The sequence below is a fragment of the Oryx dammah genome, unplaced genomic scaffold (assembly GCF_014754425.2).
Source record: "Oryx dammah isolate SB20612 unplaced genomic scaffold, SCBI_Odam_1.1 HiC_scaffold_29, whole genome shotgun sequence".
In the NCBI taxonomy this organism is placed as follows: Eukaryota; Metazoa; Chordata; class Mammalia; order Artiodactyla; family Bovidae; genus Oryx; species Oryx dammah.
The window spans coordinates 16,924,926-16,938,334 of record NW_024070213.1 but is presented as its reverse complement, the minus strand read 5'-3'; the positions used below and the strand labels follow the sequence as shown (position 1 = coordinate 16,938,334).

At 41.3% G+C, this 13,409-nt stretch overlaps 2 protein-coding genes across 2 annotated transcripts in view; one reads left to right on the top strand and one right to left on the bottom strand.

The window, feature by feature from the left end:
- LOC120857784 (deleted in malignant brain tumors 1 protein-like) overlaps positions 1-8,187 on the bottom strand; it is a 66,815-nt gene extending 58,628 nt beyond the window's left edge. The window contains exon 1 of the mRNA XM_040233520.1: positions 8,088-8,187. Coding sequence (XP_040089454.1) covers positions 8,088-8,160 — 73 coding nt within the window. The 5' untranslated portion in view covers positions 8,161-8,187. The remainder of the gene's footprint in view (positions 1-8,087) is intronic.
- LOC120858765 (DNA-directed RNA polymerases I, II, and III subunit RPABC4-like) lies at positions 4,212-4,453 on the top strand. The gene has a single exon (XM_040235070.1). It carries the CDS (start codon positions 4,264-4,266, stop codon positions 4,435-4,437), a length of 174 nt encoding a protein of 57 aa, XP_040091004.1. The 5' UTR covers positions 4,212-4,263; the 3' UTR covers positions 4,438-4,453.
- Positions 8,188-13,409: the final 5,222 nt, after the last annotated feature.

The following is a 13,409-nucleotide window of genomic DNA, read 5'->3' as shown; positions in this document are numbered from 1 at the left end:
CCTCTCAATGCCAACTGGGTGCACACTTCTGGCACTGACTCTAGCCACTGCCACTGTCTGCCATGGTCCCTAGCCACTGGACCTGGGGGTACTGTTGAGTATACTAACAAACCTTACAGCCACTTCACATCTCCTGCAATGCTTGCCAAAGTCCTCAGAGTTGTCAGAGCACCTGAATTCAGTATACATCATTCAGACAGATAATCAATTAGAAACAGGGGATTTGAAGAACCTAATAAACAAATGGACTTAACAGACATATACAGAACATTTTATCCAACAGCAGCAGAATACATATTCTTCTCAAATACACACAGAGTATTTTCTAGAATAGATCACGTTAAGCAACAAAACAAGTCTTAACAAATTCAAAAATATAGAAATATTATCAAACATATTTTCTGAGTACAGCTATTTGAAATTAAAAAAATCAGCAATAGGAGGAAACTGGCAAAATCACAAATATGTGGAAATTCAACAACAAGCTCCTGAATAGCCAGTGACAGAAAAGAAATCCAAAGGCATATCAAAAATATTCTGAGATAAACAAAAGTAGAAAAACACATTCCAACACTATATACTGCATCCAAAGCAGTTATAAGAGGAAAACTTATAGTGATAAATGCATACTTAAGAAAAAAAGAAACATCTCAAATAGACAACCTAATATTACAAATCAAAGAAGTAAGAGAGAAGAACAAAGTAAACCAAAATCTAGCAAAGGAAGGAAAAACAAAGATTAGAGCATAAATAAATGAAATAGAATATAGGAAGGTGATAGAAAAGATTAACAGAGGTTATTCTTGAAAAAAATAAACAAAAATGACAAACTTTAAGCTATACTAACCAAGAAAATAAATGAGAAGATTGAAATAAATAAAATCAGATAGGAAACAGGGGCCATTAAAACTGATACAACAGAATACAAATCATAAGAGGCTACTATGGAAAATTATAGGCCAACAACTTGGATAATCCAGAAAAAATGATTCAGAAATTTTCACTGGTGAATTCTATCAAATATTTATACAAGAAAAACATCTGTTCTTTTTATTTTATTTTTATTTTTTTCAGAATTTGTTATTTTTTTATTAAATTTTTATTTTTATTCTATTCTATTTTACTTTACAATACTGTATTGGTTTTGCCATACATTGACATGAATCCACCACGGGTGTACATGCGTTCCCAAACATGAACCCCTCTCCCACCTCTCTCCCCATAACATCTCTCTGGGTCATCCCCGTGCACCAGCCCCAAGCATCCTATATCCTGCATCGGACATAGACTGGCGATTCATTTCTTACATAATAGTATACATGTTTCAATGCCATTCTCCCAAATCATCCCACCCTCTCCCTCTCCCTCTGAGTCCAAAAGTCCACTATACGTATCTGTGTCTCTTTTGCTGTCTCGCATACAGGGTCATCACTGCCATCTTTCTAAATTCCATATATATGTGTTAGTATACTGTATTTGTGTTTTTCTTTCTGGCTACTTTACTCTTTATAATTGGCTTCAGTTTCATCCATCTCATCAGAACTGATTCAAATGTATTCTTTTTAATGGCTGAGTAATACTCCATTGTGTATATGTACCACAGCTTTCTTATCCATTCATCTGCTGATGGACATCTAGGTTGTTTCCATGTCCTGGCTATTATAAACAATGCTGCGATGAACATTGGGGTACATGTGTCTCTTTCAATTTTGGTTTCCTCAGTGTGTATGCCCAGCAGTGGGATTGCTGGGTCATAAGGCAGTTCTATTTGCAATTTTTCAAGGAATCTCCACACAGTTCTCCATAGTGGCTGTACTAGTTTGCATTCCCACCAACAGTGTAAGAGGGTTCCCTTTTTTCCCCACCCTCTCCAGCATTTATTGCTTGCAGATTTTTGGATCACAGACATTCTGACTGGTGTGAAGTGGTACCTCATTGTGGTTTTGATTTGCATTTCTCTAATAATGAGTGATGTTGAGCATCTTTTCATGTGTTTGTTAGCCATCCGTATGTCTTCTGTGGAGAAATGTCTATTTAGTTCTTTGGCCCATTGTTTGATTGGGTCGTTTATTTTTCTGGAATTGAGCTGCATAAGTTGCTTGTATATTTTTGAGATTAGTTGTTTGTCAGTTGCTTCATTTCCTATTATTTTTTCCCATTCAGAAGGCTGTCTTTTCACCTTGCTTATATTTTCCTTTGTTGTGCAGAAGCTTTTAATTTTAATTAGATCCCATTTGTTTATTTTTGCTTTTATTTCCAGAATTCTGGGGGGTGGATCATAGAGGATCCTGCTGTGATTTATGTCAGAGAGAGTTTTGCCTATGTTCTCTTCTAGGAGTTTTATAGTTTCTGGTCTTATGTTTAGATCTTTAATCCATTTTGAGTTTTTTTTGTGTGTGTGGTGTTAGAAAGTGATCTAGTTTCATTCTTTTACAAGTGGTTGACCAGTTTCCCCGGCACCACTTGTTAAAGAGATTGTCTTTACTCCATTGTATATTCTTGCCTCCTTTGTCAAATATAAGGTGTCCATATGTGCATGGATTTATCTCTGGGCTTTCTATTTTGTTCCATTGATCTATATTTCTGTCTTTGTGACAGTACCATGAATGAGCACTCCGTAAATCATTTTACATGGCCTGCATTAGCCTGATACCAAAGCTATGTAAAAACACTACAAGAAAGGAAAATTACAAGCCAATGTCCCTGATTAATATAAATGCCAAAATTCCTAACAAATATAGCCAAGTGAATTCAACAACACATTAAAAAGATTATATACTGTGAGCAAGTGGAATTAATCTCTAGGATACAAAGATAGTTTAACGTGTAAATCAATAAATGTCATACACCACATTAATACAATGAAAGATAAAAATCATAAGACCATCTCAGTAGATGCAGAAAAGATGTTTGACAAAATTCAACACTCTTAAATTTTTTACCTCTCAAAAACTGGATATAGAAGGAACATTTCTCAATATAATATAAATCATATATAAGAAGCCCATAGCTAATATCAAATTCAATGTTTCTCTAAGATCAGGAATAACATAAGTATGTCCTCTGTTACCAATCTTAATCCACATAGTACTGCAAGTCCCAGTGAAAGAAATTAAGCAAAAAGAAATAAAATTATCCAAATAGAAAAAGAAACTTTTCTCCATTTGCAGAAGACATGATATTATTTATAGAAAATTCTAATAGTATACCAATAAAAACAACAGTTAGAACTAATAAATTCAATAAAGTCACAGAGACGAAATCAATCTACAGAAATTGGTTGCATTTCTACACACTAACAAGGGAACATCTGGGAAAAAAAAGAAACAATCTCATTAAAACTGTATAAGAAACCATAAAATATTAAGAATAAATTTGACCAAAAAGATGAAAGAGCTATACACAAAAATCAATAAGACTAATGAGAGACTTGAAGAAGACACTAATAAAATGGAAAGAGAGCCCATGTTCATAGATTGGAAGAATTAATATTGTTAAAATGTCTATACTACCCAAAGCTATCTATGTATTCAAAGCAATTCCAATAACATTTTTCACAGAAATAGAAAAATATCTTAAAACTTGTGTCAAACCATAAAACCTCAAATAGCCAAAGCAATTTTAAAGTGAAAAAAAGAAAATAAAAGCAAAACTGGAGGTGACTTGCCTGGTGGTCAAGTGGTTAAGAATCTGCCTACCAATACAAGGGACACAGTTTCCATCTTGGGCCCAAGAAGATCCCACATTCCACAGAGTAACAAAGCCCGTGTACCTAGAGTCTGTGCTCCGCAACGAGAGAAGGCACTGCAGTGAGAAGAGTGAGCACCACAGGGAAGGGCAGTCCCGACTTCTGCAACTGGAGAAAGCCAATGGGAAGAAACAAAGACCCAGTGAAGCAAAAATAAAAATTACACAAAAACAAATAAAAAACAAACAAACAAAATAAAGCTGGAGAGACTTCCCTGGGAGTCCAGGGGTTAAGACTTTGCCTTCTAATGCAGGGGGTACAGGTTGAATCCCTGGCCATTTGGTTGAATCCCAAATGCTTTGTGACCAAAAAAAATAATTAATAAAAAGTAAAAATAAAACAGAAGCATTATTGTAGCAAATCCAAAAAAGACTTTAAAATGCTCACATCATCAGGGGACTTCCCTGGTGGTCCAGTGGTTAAGAATCCACCTTCTGGGGAAGTTGGCTGTGGCACAGAGGCAAGTTGGAATCTGTCTGGAAAGGCTGAGAAGTTTCTCTGTGTTACAGACAACAATGGACACCCAGAATGTTCAGCCCTCTAAGCAGCAACCAATGATATATATCTGTGGAGAATGTCACACAGAAAATGAAATAAAATCAAGGGATCCAAACGGATGCAGACAGTGTGGATACAGAATAATGTACAAGAGAATGACCAAAAGACTGGTGGTTTTAGATGCTTGGTGAAAGATGAAGTTCAGAGGAATATCTTATTTGGATTTGGTGTTAATGTTGTATAGATTTTGATTAGTGTACTTTATGAATACAACTATATACATAAGATTTCATTTTAAAAACCTTACTGTATTTAGATAATCACAATGGTGTGATCACTCACCTAGAGCCAGACATCCTGGAATGTGAAGTCAAGTGGGCCTTAGAAAGCATCACTATGAATAAAGCTAGTGGAGGTGATGAAATTCCAGTTGAGCGGTTTCAAATCCTGAAAGAAGATGCTGTGAACGTGCTGCATTCAATATGCCAGCAAATTTGGAAAATGCAACAGTGGCCACAGGACTGGAAAAGGTCAGTTTTCATTCCAATCCCAAAGAAAGGCAATGCCAAAGAATGCTCAAACTACCGCACAACTGCACTCATCTCACACGCTAGTAAAGTAATGCTCAAAATTCTCCAAGCCAGGCTTCAGCAATACGTGAACCGTGAACTCCCTGATGTTCAAGCTGGTTTTAGAAAAGGCAGAGGAACCAGAGATCAAATTGCCAACATCCACTGGATCATCAAAAAAGCAAGAGAGTTCCAGGAAAACATCAATGTCTGCTTTATTGACTATGCCAAACCCTTTGAATGTGTGGATCACAATAAACTGGAAAATTCTGAAAGAAATTGGAATACCAGACCACCTGACCTGCCTCTTGAGAAACCTGTATGCAGGTCATGAAGACACAGTTAGAACTGGACATGGAACAACAGACTGGTTCCAAATAGGAAAAGGAGTATGTCAAGGCTGTATATTATCAACCTGTTTATTTAACTTCTATGCAGAGTACATCATGAGAAACACTGGGCTGGAAGAAGCACAAGCTGGAATCAAGATTGCCAGGAGAAATATCAATAACCTCAGATATGCAGATGACACCACCTTTATGGCAGAAAGTGAAGAGGAACTAAAAAGCCTCTTGATGAAAGTGAAAGAGGAGAGTGAAAAAGTTGGCTTAAAGCTCAACAAAACGAAGATCATGGCATCCTGTCCCATCACTTCATGGGAAATAGATGGGGAAACAGTGGAAACAGTGTCAGACTTTATTTTTTGGGCTCCAAAATCACTGCAGATGGTGACTGCAGCCATGAAATTAAAAGACACTTACTCCTTGGAAGGAAAGTTATGACCAACCTAGATAGCATATTAAAAAGCAGAGACATTACTTTGCTGACTAAGGTCTGTCTAGTCAAGATGTTTTTTCCAGTAGTTATATGGATGTGAGAGTTGGACTGTGAAGAAAGCTGAGCACCGAAGAATTGATGCTTTTGAACTGTGGTGTTGGAGAAGACTCTTGAGAGTCCCTTGGACTGCAAGGAGATCCAACCAGTCCATCCTAAAGGAAATCAGTCCTGGGTGTTCTTTGGAAAGAATGATGCTAAAGCTGAAGTTCCAGTACTTTGGCCACCTCATGCAAAGAGTTGACTTATTGGAAAAGACTCTGATGCTGGGAGGGATTGGGGGCAAGAGGAAAAGGGGACGACCGAGGATGAGATGGCTGGATGGCATCACTGACTCAATGGACGTGAGTTTGAGTGAACTCTGGGAGTTGGTGATGGCCAGGGAGGCCTGGTGTGCTACAATTTATGGGGTTGCAAAGAGTTGGACTGAGCAACTGAACTGAACTGAACTAATGGCTTATATAAAGATATAATTTTTTGTAAAAAAAAAAAAAAAGAAAGAAAGAAAGAAAGAAAAGAAAAGAATCTGCCTTCCAATGCAGGGGTCTCAAGTTCAATCCCTAGTTGGGTAACTAAGATGTCACATGCTGCAGGGCAACTAAGGCCATGCATTACAACTACTGAGCCCTCTGTGCACTCGAGGCTATGCACCACAACTAGAGAGAAGTCCGTCTGCCACAAGTGGAGAAGCTCATGCTGCAATAGATGCCACATGTTACAGCTAGGAATTCACATGGCATAAGTAACATGGCATGCTGCAACTGAAGAACTGCATGCTGTGTAAAGATCAAATATCACAGGTACTGCAGGCAAGACCTGCTGCAGCCAAATACATAAAAACAAATTTTATGGCAATGGTATGAAAATAGACTCATCAAGCAATTAACAGAACTGAAAGCCCAAAAATAAACCCATGCATGGACAGTCAATGAATGTTTGACAAGGGAGGCAAGAATACTCAGTGAGGCAAGCACGGTCTTTTCAGTAAATACTGTTAGGAAAACTGGATATTTACATGCAAAAGAATGAAACTAGATCCCTATCTTAGTACCACAGAAAAATAGACTCAAAATAGATCAAAGACATAAATCTATTTAAGACCTGAAACCACAAACTCCTAGAAGAAAACACAGGGGAAAGCTCCTGGATGTGGATATTGGCAATGAATTCTTGGGTATGACAGCTAAAGCACAAGCAACAAAATCAAAATAAACAATGGGACCACATTAACATCAACCTAAAAAGCTCCTGTAGAACAGAAGAAACAGTACACAAAATGAAAAGACAATGCGCAGAATGGAGAAAAAGAACTTGCAAATCATGTATTTCATGAGGGGTTAATATCCAAAATATATAAGGAACACATATGACTCAATGGCTAATAATAATAATTAACTTTAACTCTCCAGGGAGAGAGAGTGCTCCTTACAGAGTCACAGCAGATCCTGGGAGGGGAAAAGACCGTCCCAGGCCTCCAGCACATCAGGAAATGTCACAGGGACTGGGACAGGGACTCAGGAAATTATACGCCTGGGGCTGCACATCAACTGATCTCTACAGACAAGAGGTCCCCTCTCCTGGCTGTGGACTCCCCTCCTCCACAATGGACACCTGGTGAGAAGAGGTGAAGCCAGCAGGCAGAGCCTCTCACAGAGCCCAGTGCTGGGCAAACATGGCAATAAGCAGAGGGGAGCCCAGGGGATGGAGGAGAGGAGCCAGAGAGAGGCAGGCAGGTGCACGATTATCTCTGGTCCAGTTACATGCAGCAGCATGACACCCAGCCCTGTGGGGACCCTGTGTGCTTCACAGACCAGCGGACTCAGTTCCTGCTCAGCATCCCTGTTTCTTTCAAACAGACAGGCTCCACACACCCTCTCTCTCTCTCTCTCTCTCTCTCTCTCTCTCTCCCTCACATACACATGCATCCTCACACACACAGAGACACACACACACACCTTCACACACATGCACACACCCTCACTCACCCTCACACACACACACAGCCTGACACACTACATATATGCACCTAAGCACAGAGCCCACAGGAGCATAGACACAGGAAACACGGGGACCCTGGGGCAGTGCTCACACACCAGGCATGTGGGGCGTGTGGGAACAGTCCAGAGTCCCAGCTGGGGTGAGTCATTGGATCTCCTACACACTGGGAGTCACTGGGACCCTAGAAGCTCCCTGAGAACAACGGAGATAGTGGAGGGACTCAGAGTGACCCAGCTCAGTCCAGACGAAACCTCACTGCTCTGTAAAATCTGCTTTTACAACCAGTAGACCACCCACAGGTGAGGGACCAGTATTCACAGTCACCGTGGTTCCTTTTTGGTCAAAAACACTGAGGCCAGGTTCCACAAGTCCAGACACCTTTCCCTTCACCAAGGCATCCACTCCCTGCTGTGGACCCAGGACAGAGGGGCAGCTCTTACCTTGACCACCCACCACGGTGCCGAGGAGGAGGACACAGAGTCCCCACAGGGAGAGGTGTCTGCCCAGAGCCATCCTGACCCGACGTCCTCAAGGTCACAGTCCCAGCTGCAGGATCAGCCTGTGAGGAAGCATCAGGGTGCTGACCGGGGCCTATATAGACCACCCCTTACACCCTCCCTCCTGAGAGCCAATAGAGACACCTTTCACCATTTCAGGCACTACTGGAGGCTGCATCAGCCACTTTCTGAAGCTCAGACACCAATGAGCTTCTGAATCTTCAACATCTCCTTATATGAACAACATGGTCCTTTGGCCTTCTGCTTCTGTGGTCCCTGAGAGCCCCATGACAGGGGTTGGCAGAGAAAAGTTGCCTCAGAAAGCATGAGTGGTTTTTCTTCCCCGATCACACTGGCCGATCACTACAGATTGTGAGATCTCACAGGGTCAGGGTGTGGGATTGGTTGGCCCTTGGAGAATATCTCTGGTGGAATCAAGCATTCATCTTCCCCTGGACTGAGTTCAAGGCCAAAGCAGAGAAGTACAAGAAGGTTTGAAATATGAGAGTAATTGTCAAGCCAGCAGAAACTGAGGACAGGAAAACAGGAATTCACAGGTGAGCTTGGAGGGGTGAGGTGGAAACCATCAGGTTGCAGGGATGAGATTGTTGGCCTTTCCTCCCTTCTCAGAATGATCTGGAGATGGGACTCTGGAGCACATGGGGGTCATAATAACACAGGACTTTGACAGAACCTAACATTTCCCATCAGGGATCTTTCTTAGCCTCTAAGACCACTCTGTCTGGCAGGCACACTTCACCTGGGCTATACTCGCCTTCTGAAGAGTGAGAGGGGATGCGGTCTTCTGTATTTACAGACCCAACTCTTCCCCTCTGTGCAGCCACCCAGAAGCAGCAGTCCTTGTCCAACACATGAAGGTATCAGCTTCTACATGGATGCTGCTTGTCTAATAGCATCATATTCCACTTTGTAAGTGTGCAGTTTATAGGATTGCAACAAGGTGACAGAGCTGGGAATGACAAATTCCTGGAAACTAGAGTCACAGGTTTTATTTTCTTGAGCTCCAAAGTCACTGCAGATGGTGACTGCAGCCTTGAAATTAAAGGATACTTGCTCTTTGGAAAGAAAGCTTTGACAAACCTAGACAGCATGTTAAAGAGTAGAGACATCACTTTGCCAACAACGGTCCGTACATTCAAAGCCATGGTTTTTCCAGTAGTCATGTATGGATGTGAGAAGTTGGAAAAAGAAGTCTGAGGGCTGAAGAACTGATGCTTTTAAATTGTGGTGCTGGAGAAGACTCTTGAAAGTCTCCTAGACTGCAAGGAGGACAAACCAGTCAATCTTAAAGGAAATTAACCCTGAATATCCATTAGAAGGACAAATGCTGAAACTGAAACTCCAATACTTTGGCCACTTGATATGAAGAACCTGCTCATTGGAAAAGACCCTGATGTTGGGAAATACTGAGGGCAGAGGAGAGAGAGGTGACAGAGGATGAGATGGTTCAATAGTATCACCAAGTCAATGGACATAAGTTTGAGCAAACTCCAGGAGATAGTGAAGGGCAGAGAAGCTTTAGTTGCTGCAGTCCATGGGGTTACAAAGAGTCAGACATGACTTAAGCAACTGAGTAACAACAATAGCAAAAAAGTTGAGTAAGATTTAAGTGCTTTTTATTTTTTAAAGATCATAATCATATTATTTTCATATTTAAACTTCTTAGAATAGTCTATTGATGAAGACAACAGAGCCATTGTTTGAACTATAAAGAAACTAATTAAAATAGCAATGTCGATAGACGCTAAACAAATAGATCAACCCTGAATATATGTTGGAAGGACCGGTGCGGAAGCTGAAGCTCCAATATTTTGGCCACCTGATGTGAAGAGCCGACTTATTGGAAAAACCCCTGATGCTGGGAAAGCTTGAGGGCAAGAGGAGAGGGGCTGGCAGGTGAGATCATTAGATAACCTCATTGACTCAATGGACATGAGCTGAAGCAAACTCCAGGAGATAGTGAAGGGCAAGGAAGCCTGCTGTACTGCAGTTCACAGGGTTACAAAGTTAGACATGGCTTAGTGACTGAACAACAACAAAGAAATAGATTAAGGAGATTGGATGATGGACTGATGATGATGATGGCAGTGGTGGACTAATAGATTAATAAGTAAATATAGAGAAACAAGAGGTATATATAAAGGGCTTTTTAGACATGCTATATCCCTTTTCCTTTATTGCATTTCATCTAGTCCCAAATGAGGTTTTAGGGAGAGAGAGAGATTGCTGCTACAGGAAATAAGGAGAAGGTAAGAGTCATGGTTTAACTCTAGCCCTCCAAGATAGGATTCTGGAATCCCAAGAAGAAAATATATAATTTAGAATGATGAACTTATTTTTCCCCATTGTATATTGAAAGTTTTGTTTGATAGGATTTTGAACATAATTGTATTACAAACCATAACTAAAGAAGGTGCGAAATATAACTTATGGGAACAGCTCCCAACAGAAGGGGAAGTAGAAAGCCTTCTGCTAGAGGGTGGCTGAAGGCAGGGGGCAGAGAAGAGGCTAGTGAATCAGAGAAGAGAAGGGATTCATGCTGTCTCCAGCCATCAGTGACCCTACCTCCTCCATTCTGCATTTGAGAGGAATGGTGGTGACAAGAATGGGAGCACAGGTTGGTGGTGGGGACAGAGCCAAGTGGAAGGGGCTGATGTCCAGTGTGGCCATTGCTGCCTTGTTCTGTTTCCAGTGAGCAGAGAAGCTCCCAGATGGTCCCCAGAGTGCAGTCCTGGGATGAGTAGAGAGAATGGGAAAGGTCCTGAAGGGATATAAGACACTGACAAAATTCAAGGTCACTAACATGCTACCCCACAATCCTCACACCCTCTGAGGCTCAAGATTCCTATGATGCACTCCTGAAGCCCACATAAGCCCACCCAGAGGCCTGCTCACCCTGACTCTCGTCATTTCAGCACACATGTGGAAATGACCCATCTGTGACACACACACTCCAGAGTCCCCAGCAAAGCCCAGAGACAATTTCACACCCTCCCCCTCCCACACCATAAGGTCTCAGTGGGGCGAACACGGAGGACAGCTGCAGGCCAGTCCACAGCCCCATCATATCCCCACTGGTAGGACCCCTCAACTCAGTCAGCAGACACAGCTTCTCTGTCCTACCTTGTCTGTGCTTCATCCTTGAGCCTCAGGTAAGTCAAAAGGGAGAAAAGACAACTGAACATATGTATTTCTCGCTTTCAGTTCAGTTCAGTTCAGCTACTCAGTTGGGTCCAACTCTTTGCCACCCCATGGACTGTAGCACGCTAGGCCTCCCTGTCCATCACCAACTCCCAGAGCCTGCTCAAACTCATGTCCTTCGAGTCAGTGATGCTATCCAACCATCTCATCCTCTGTCATCCCCTTCTCCTCCTGTCTTCAATCTTTGCCAGCACTGGGGTCTTTTCCAATGAGTCAGTTCTTAGCATCAGGTGGCCAAACTATTGGAGCTTCAGCTTCACCATCAGTCTTTCCAAGGAATATTTGAGATTGACTGGTTTGATCTCCTTGCAATCCAAGGGACTAAAGAGTCTTCAACATCACAGTTCAAAAGCATCAATTTTTTGGCCCTCAGCTTTCTTTCCAATTTTATGGTCCATCCATGACTACAGGAAAAACCATAGCTTTGAGTAGATGGACCTTTGTTGGCAAAGCAATGTCTCTGCTTTTGAATATGCTATCTAGGTTGGTCATAACTTTCCTTCCAAGGAGTAAGTGTCTTATAATTTCATGGCTGCAATCACCATCTGCAGTAATTTTGGAGCCCCCAAAAATAAATTGTTTCCTCTGTTTCCCCATCTATTTCCCATAACGTGAAGGTACCGGATGCCATGATCTTCATTTTCTGAATGTTCAGCTTTAAGCCAACTTTTCCACTCTCCTCTTTCACTTTCATCAAGAGGCTTTTTAGTTCCTCTTCACTTTCTGCCATAAGGATGGTGTCATCTGCATATCTGAGGTTATTGATATTTCTCCCAGCAATCTAGATTCCAGCTTGTGTTTCATCCAGCTTGGCATTTCACATTATGTATTCTGCATATAAGTTAAATAAGCAGGGTGACAATAACAGCCTTGATGTACTCCTTTCCCAATTTGGAACCAGTCGTTTGTTCCATGTCTGGTTCTAACTATTGCTTCTTGACCTGAATACAGATTTTTCAGGAGGCAGGTAAGGTGGTCTGGTATTCCCATCTCTTTAAGAATTTTCCACAGTTTGTTGTGATCCACACAGTCAAAAGATTTGGCATAGTCAATGAGACAGAAATAGATGTTTTTCTGGAACTCTCTTGCTTTTTCCACAATCCAGCGGATGTTGGCAATTTGATCTCTGGTTCCTCTGCCTTTTCTAAATTCAGCTTGTACATCTGAAAGTTTACAGTTTATGTACTCTTGAAGCCTAGCTTGAAGAATTTTGAGCATTACTTTACTAGCGTGTGAGATAAGTATAATTGTGTGGTAGTTTGAGCATTCTTCGGCATTGCCTTTCTTTGGGATTAGAATGAAAACTGACCTTTTCCAGTCCAGTGACCACTGCCGAGTTTTCCAAATTTGCTGACATATTTAGTGCAGCACTTTCACAGCATCATCTTTTAGGACTTGAAATAGGTTAGCTGGAAATCCATCACCTCCACTAGCTTTGTTCATAGTGATGCTTCCTAAGGCCCACTTGACTTGAGGCTCCAGGATGTCTGGCTCTAGGTGAGTGATCACACCACTGTGGTTATCTGGGTCATTAAGTTCTTTTTTCTATAGCTCTTCCATGTATTCTTGCCACATTTTCTTAATATTCTTAATATCTTCTGCTTCTGTTAGGTCCATACCATTTCTGCCCTTTATTGTGCTCATCTTTGCATAAAATGTTCCTTTGGTATCTCTAATTTTCTTGAAGAGATCTCTAGTCTTTCCCCTGGAGAATGGAAAAGCTACTCACTCCAGTATTCTGGCCTGGAGAGCTCCATGGACTATATAGCCCATGGGGTAGCAAAGAGTTGGACATGACTGAGAAATTTTCTTCCTCTAAATATGCTAATATTTATCCATTATTTATACAAGAATAGGGTTTCCAAGATGGCTCAGACAGTAAAAAATCCGCCTGCAGTGCAGGAGACCTTGGTTCTATCCGTGGTTGGGAAGATCCCCTGGAGAGGGGCATGGCAACCCACTCCAGCATTCTTTTTTTTTTAAAATATAAGTTTATTTATTTTAATTGGAAGTTAATTACTTTACAATATTGTATTGGTTTTG

Bases quoted from the DNA above. Each gene is read 5' to 3' on its own strand.
- LOC120858765 (XM_040235070.1), top strand. From the start codon at position 4,264: ATGGACACCCAGAATGTTCAGCCCTCTAAGCAGCAACCAATGATATAT.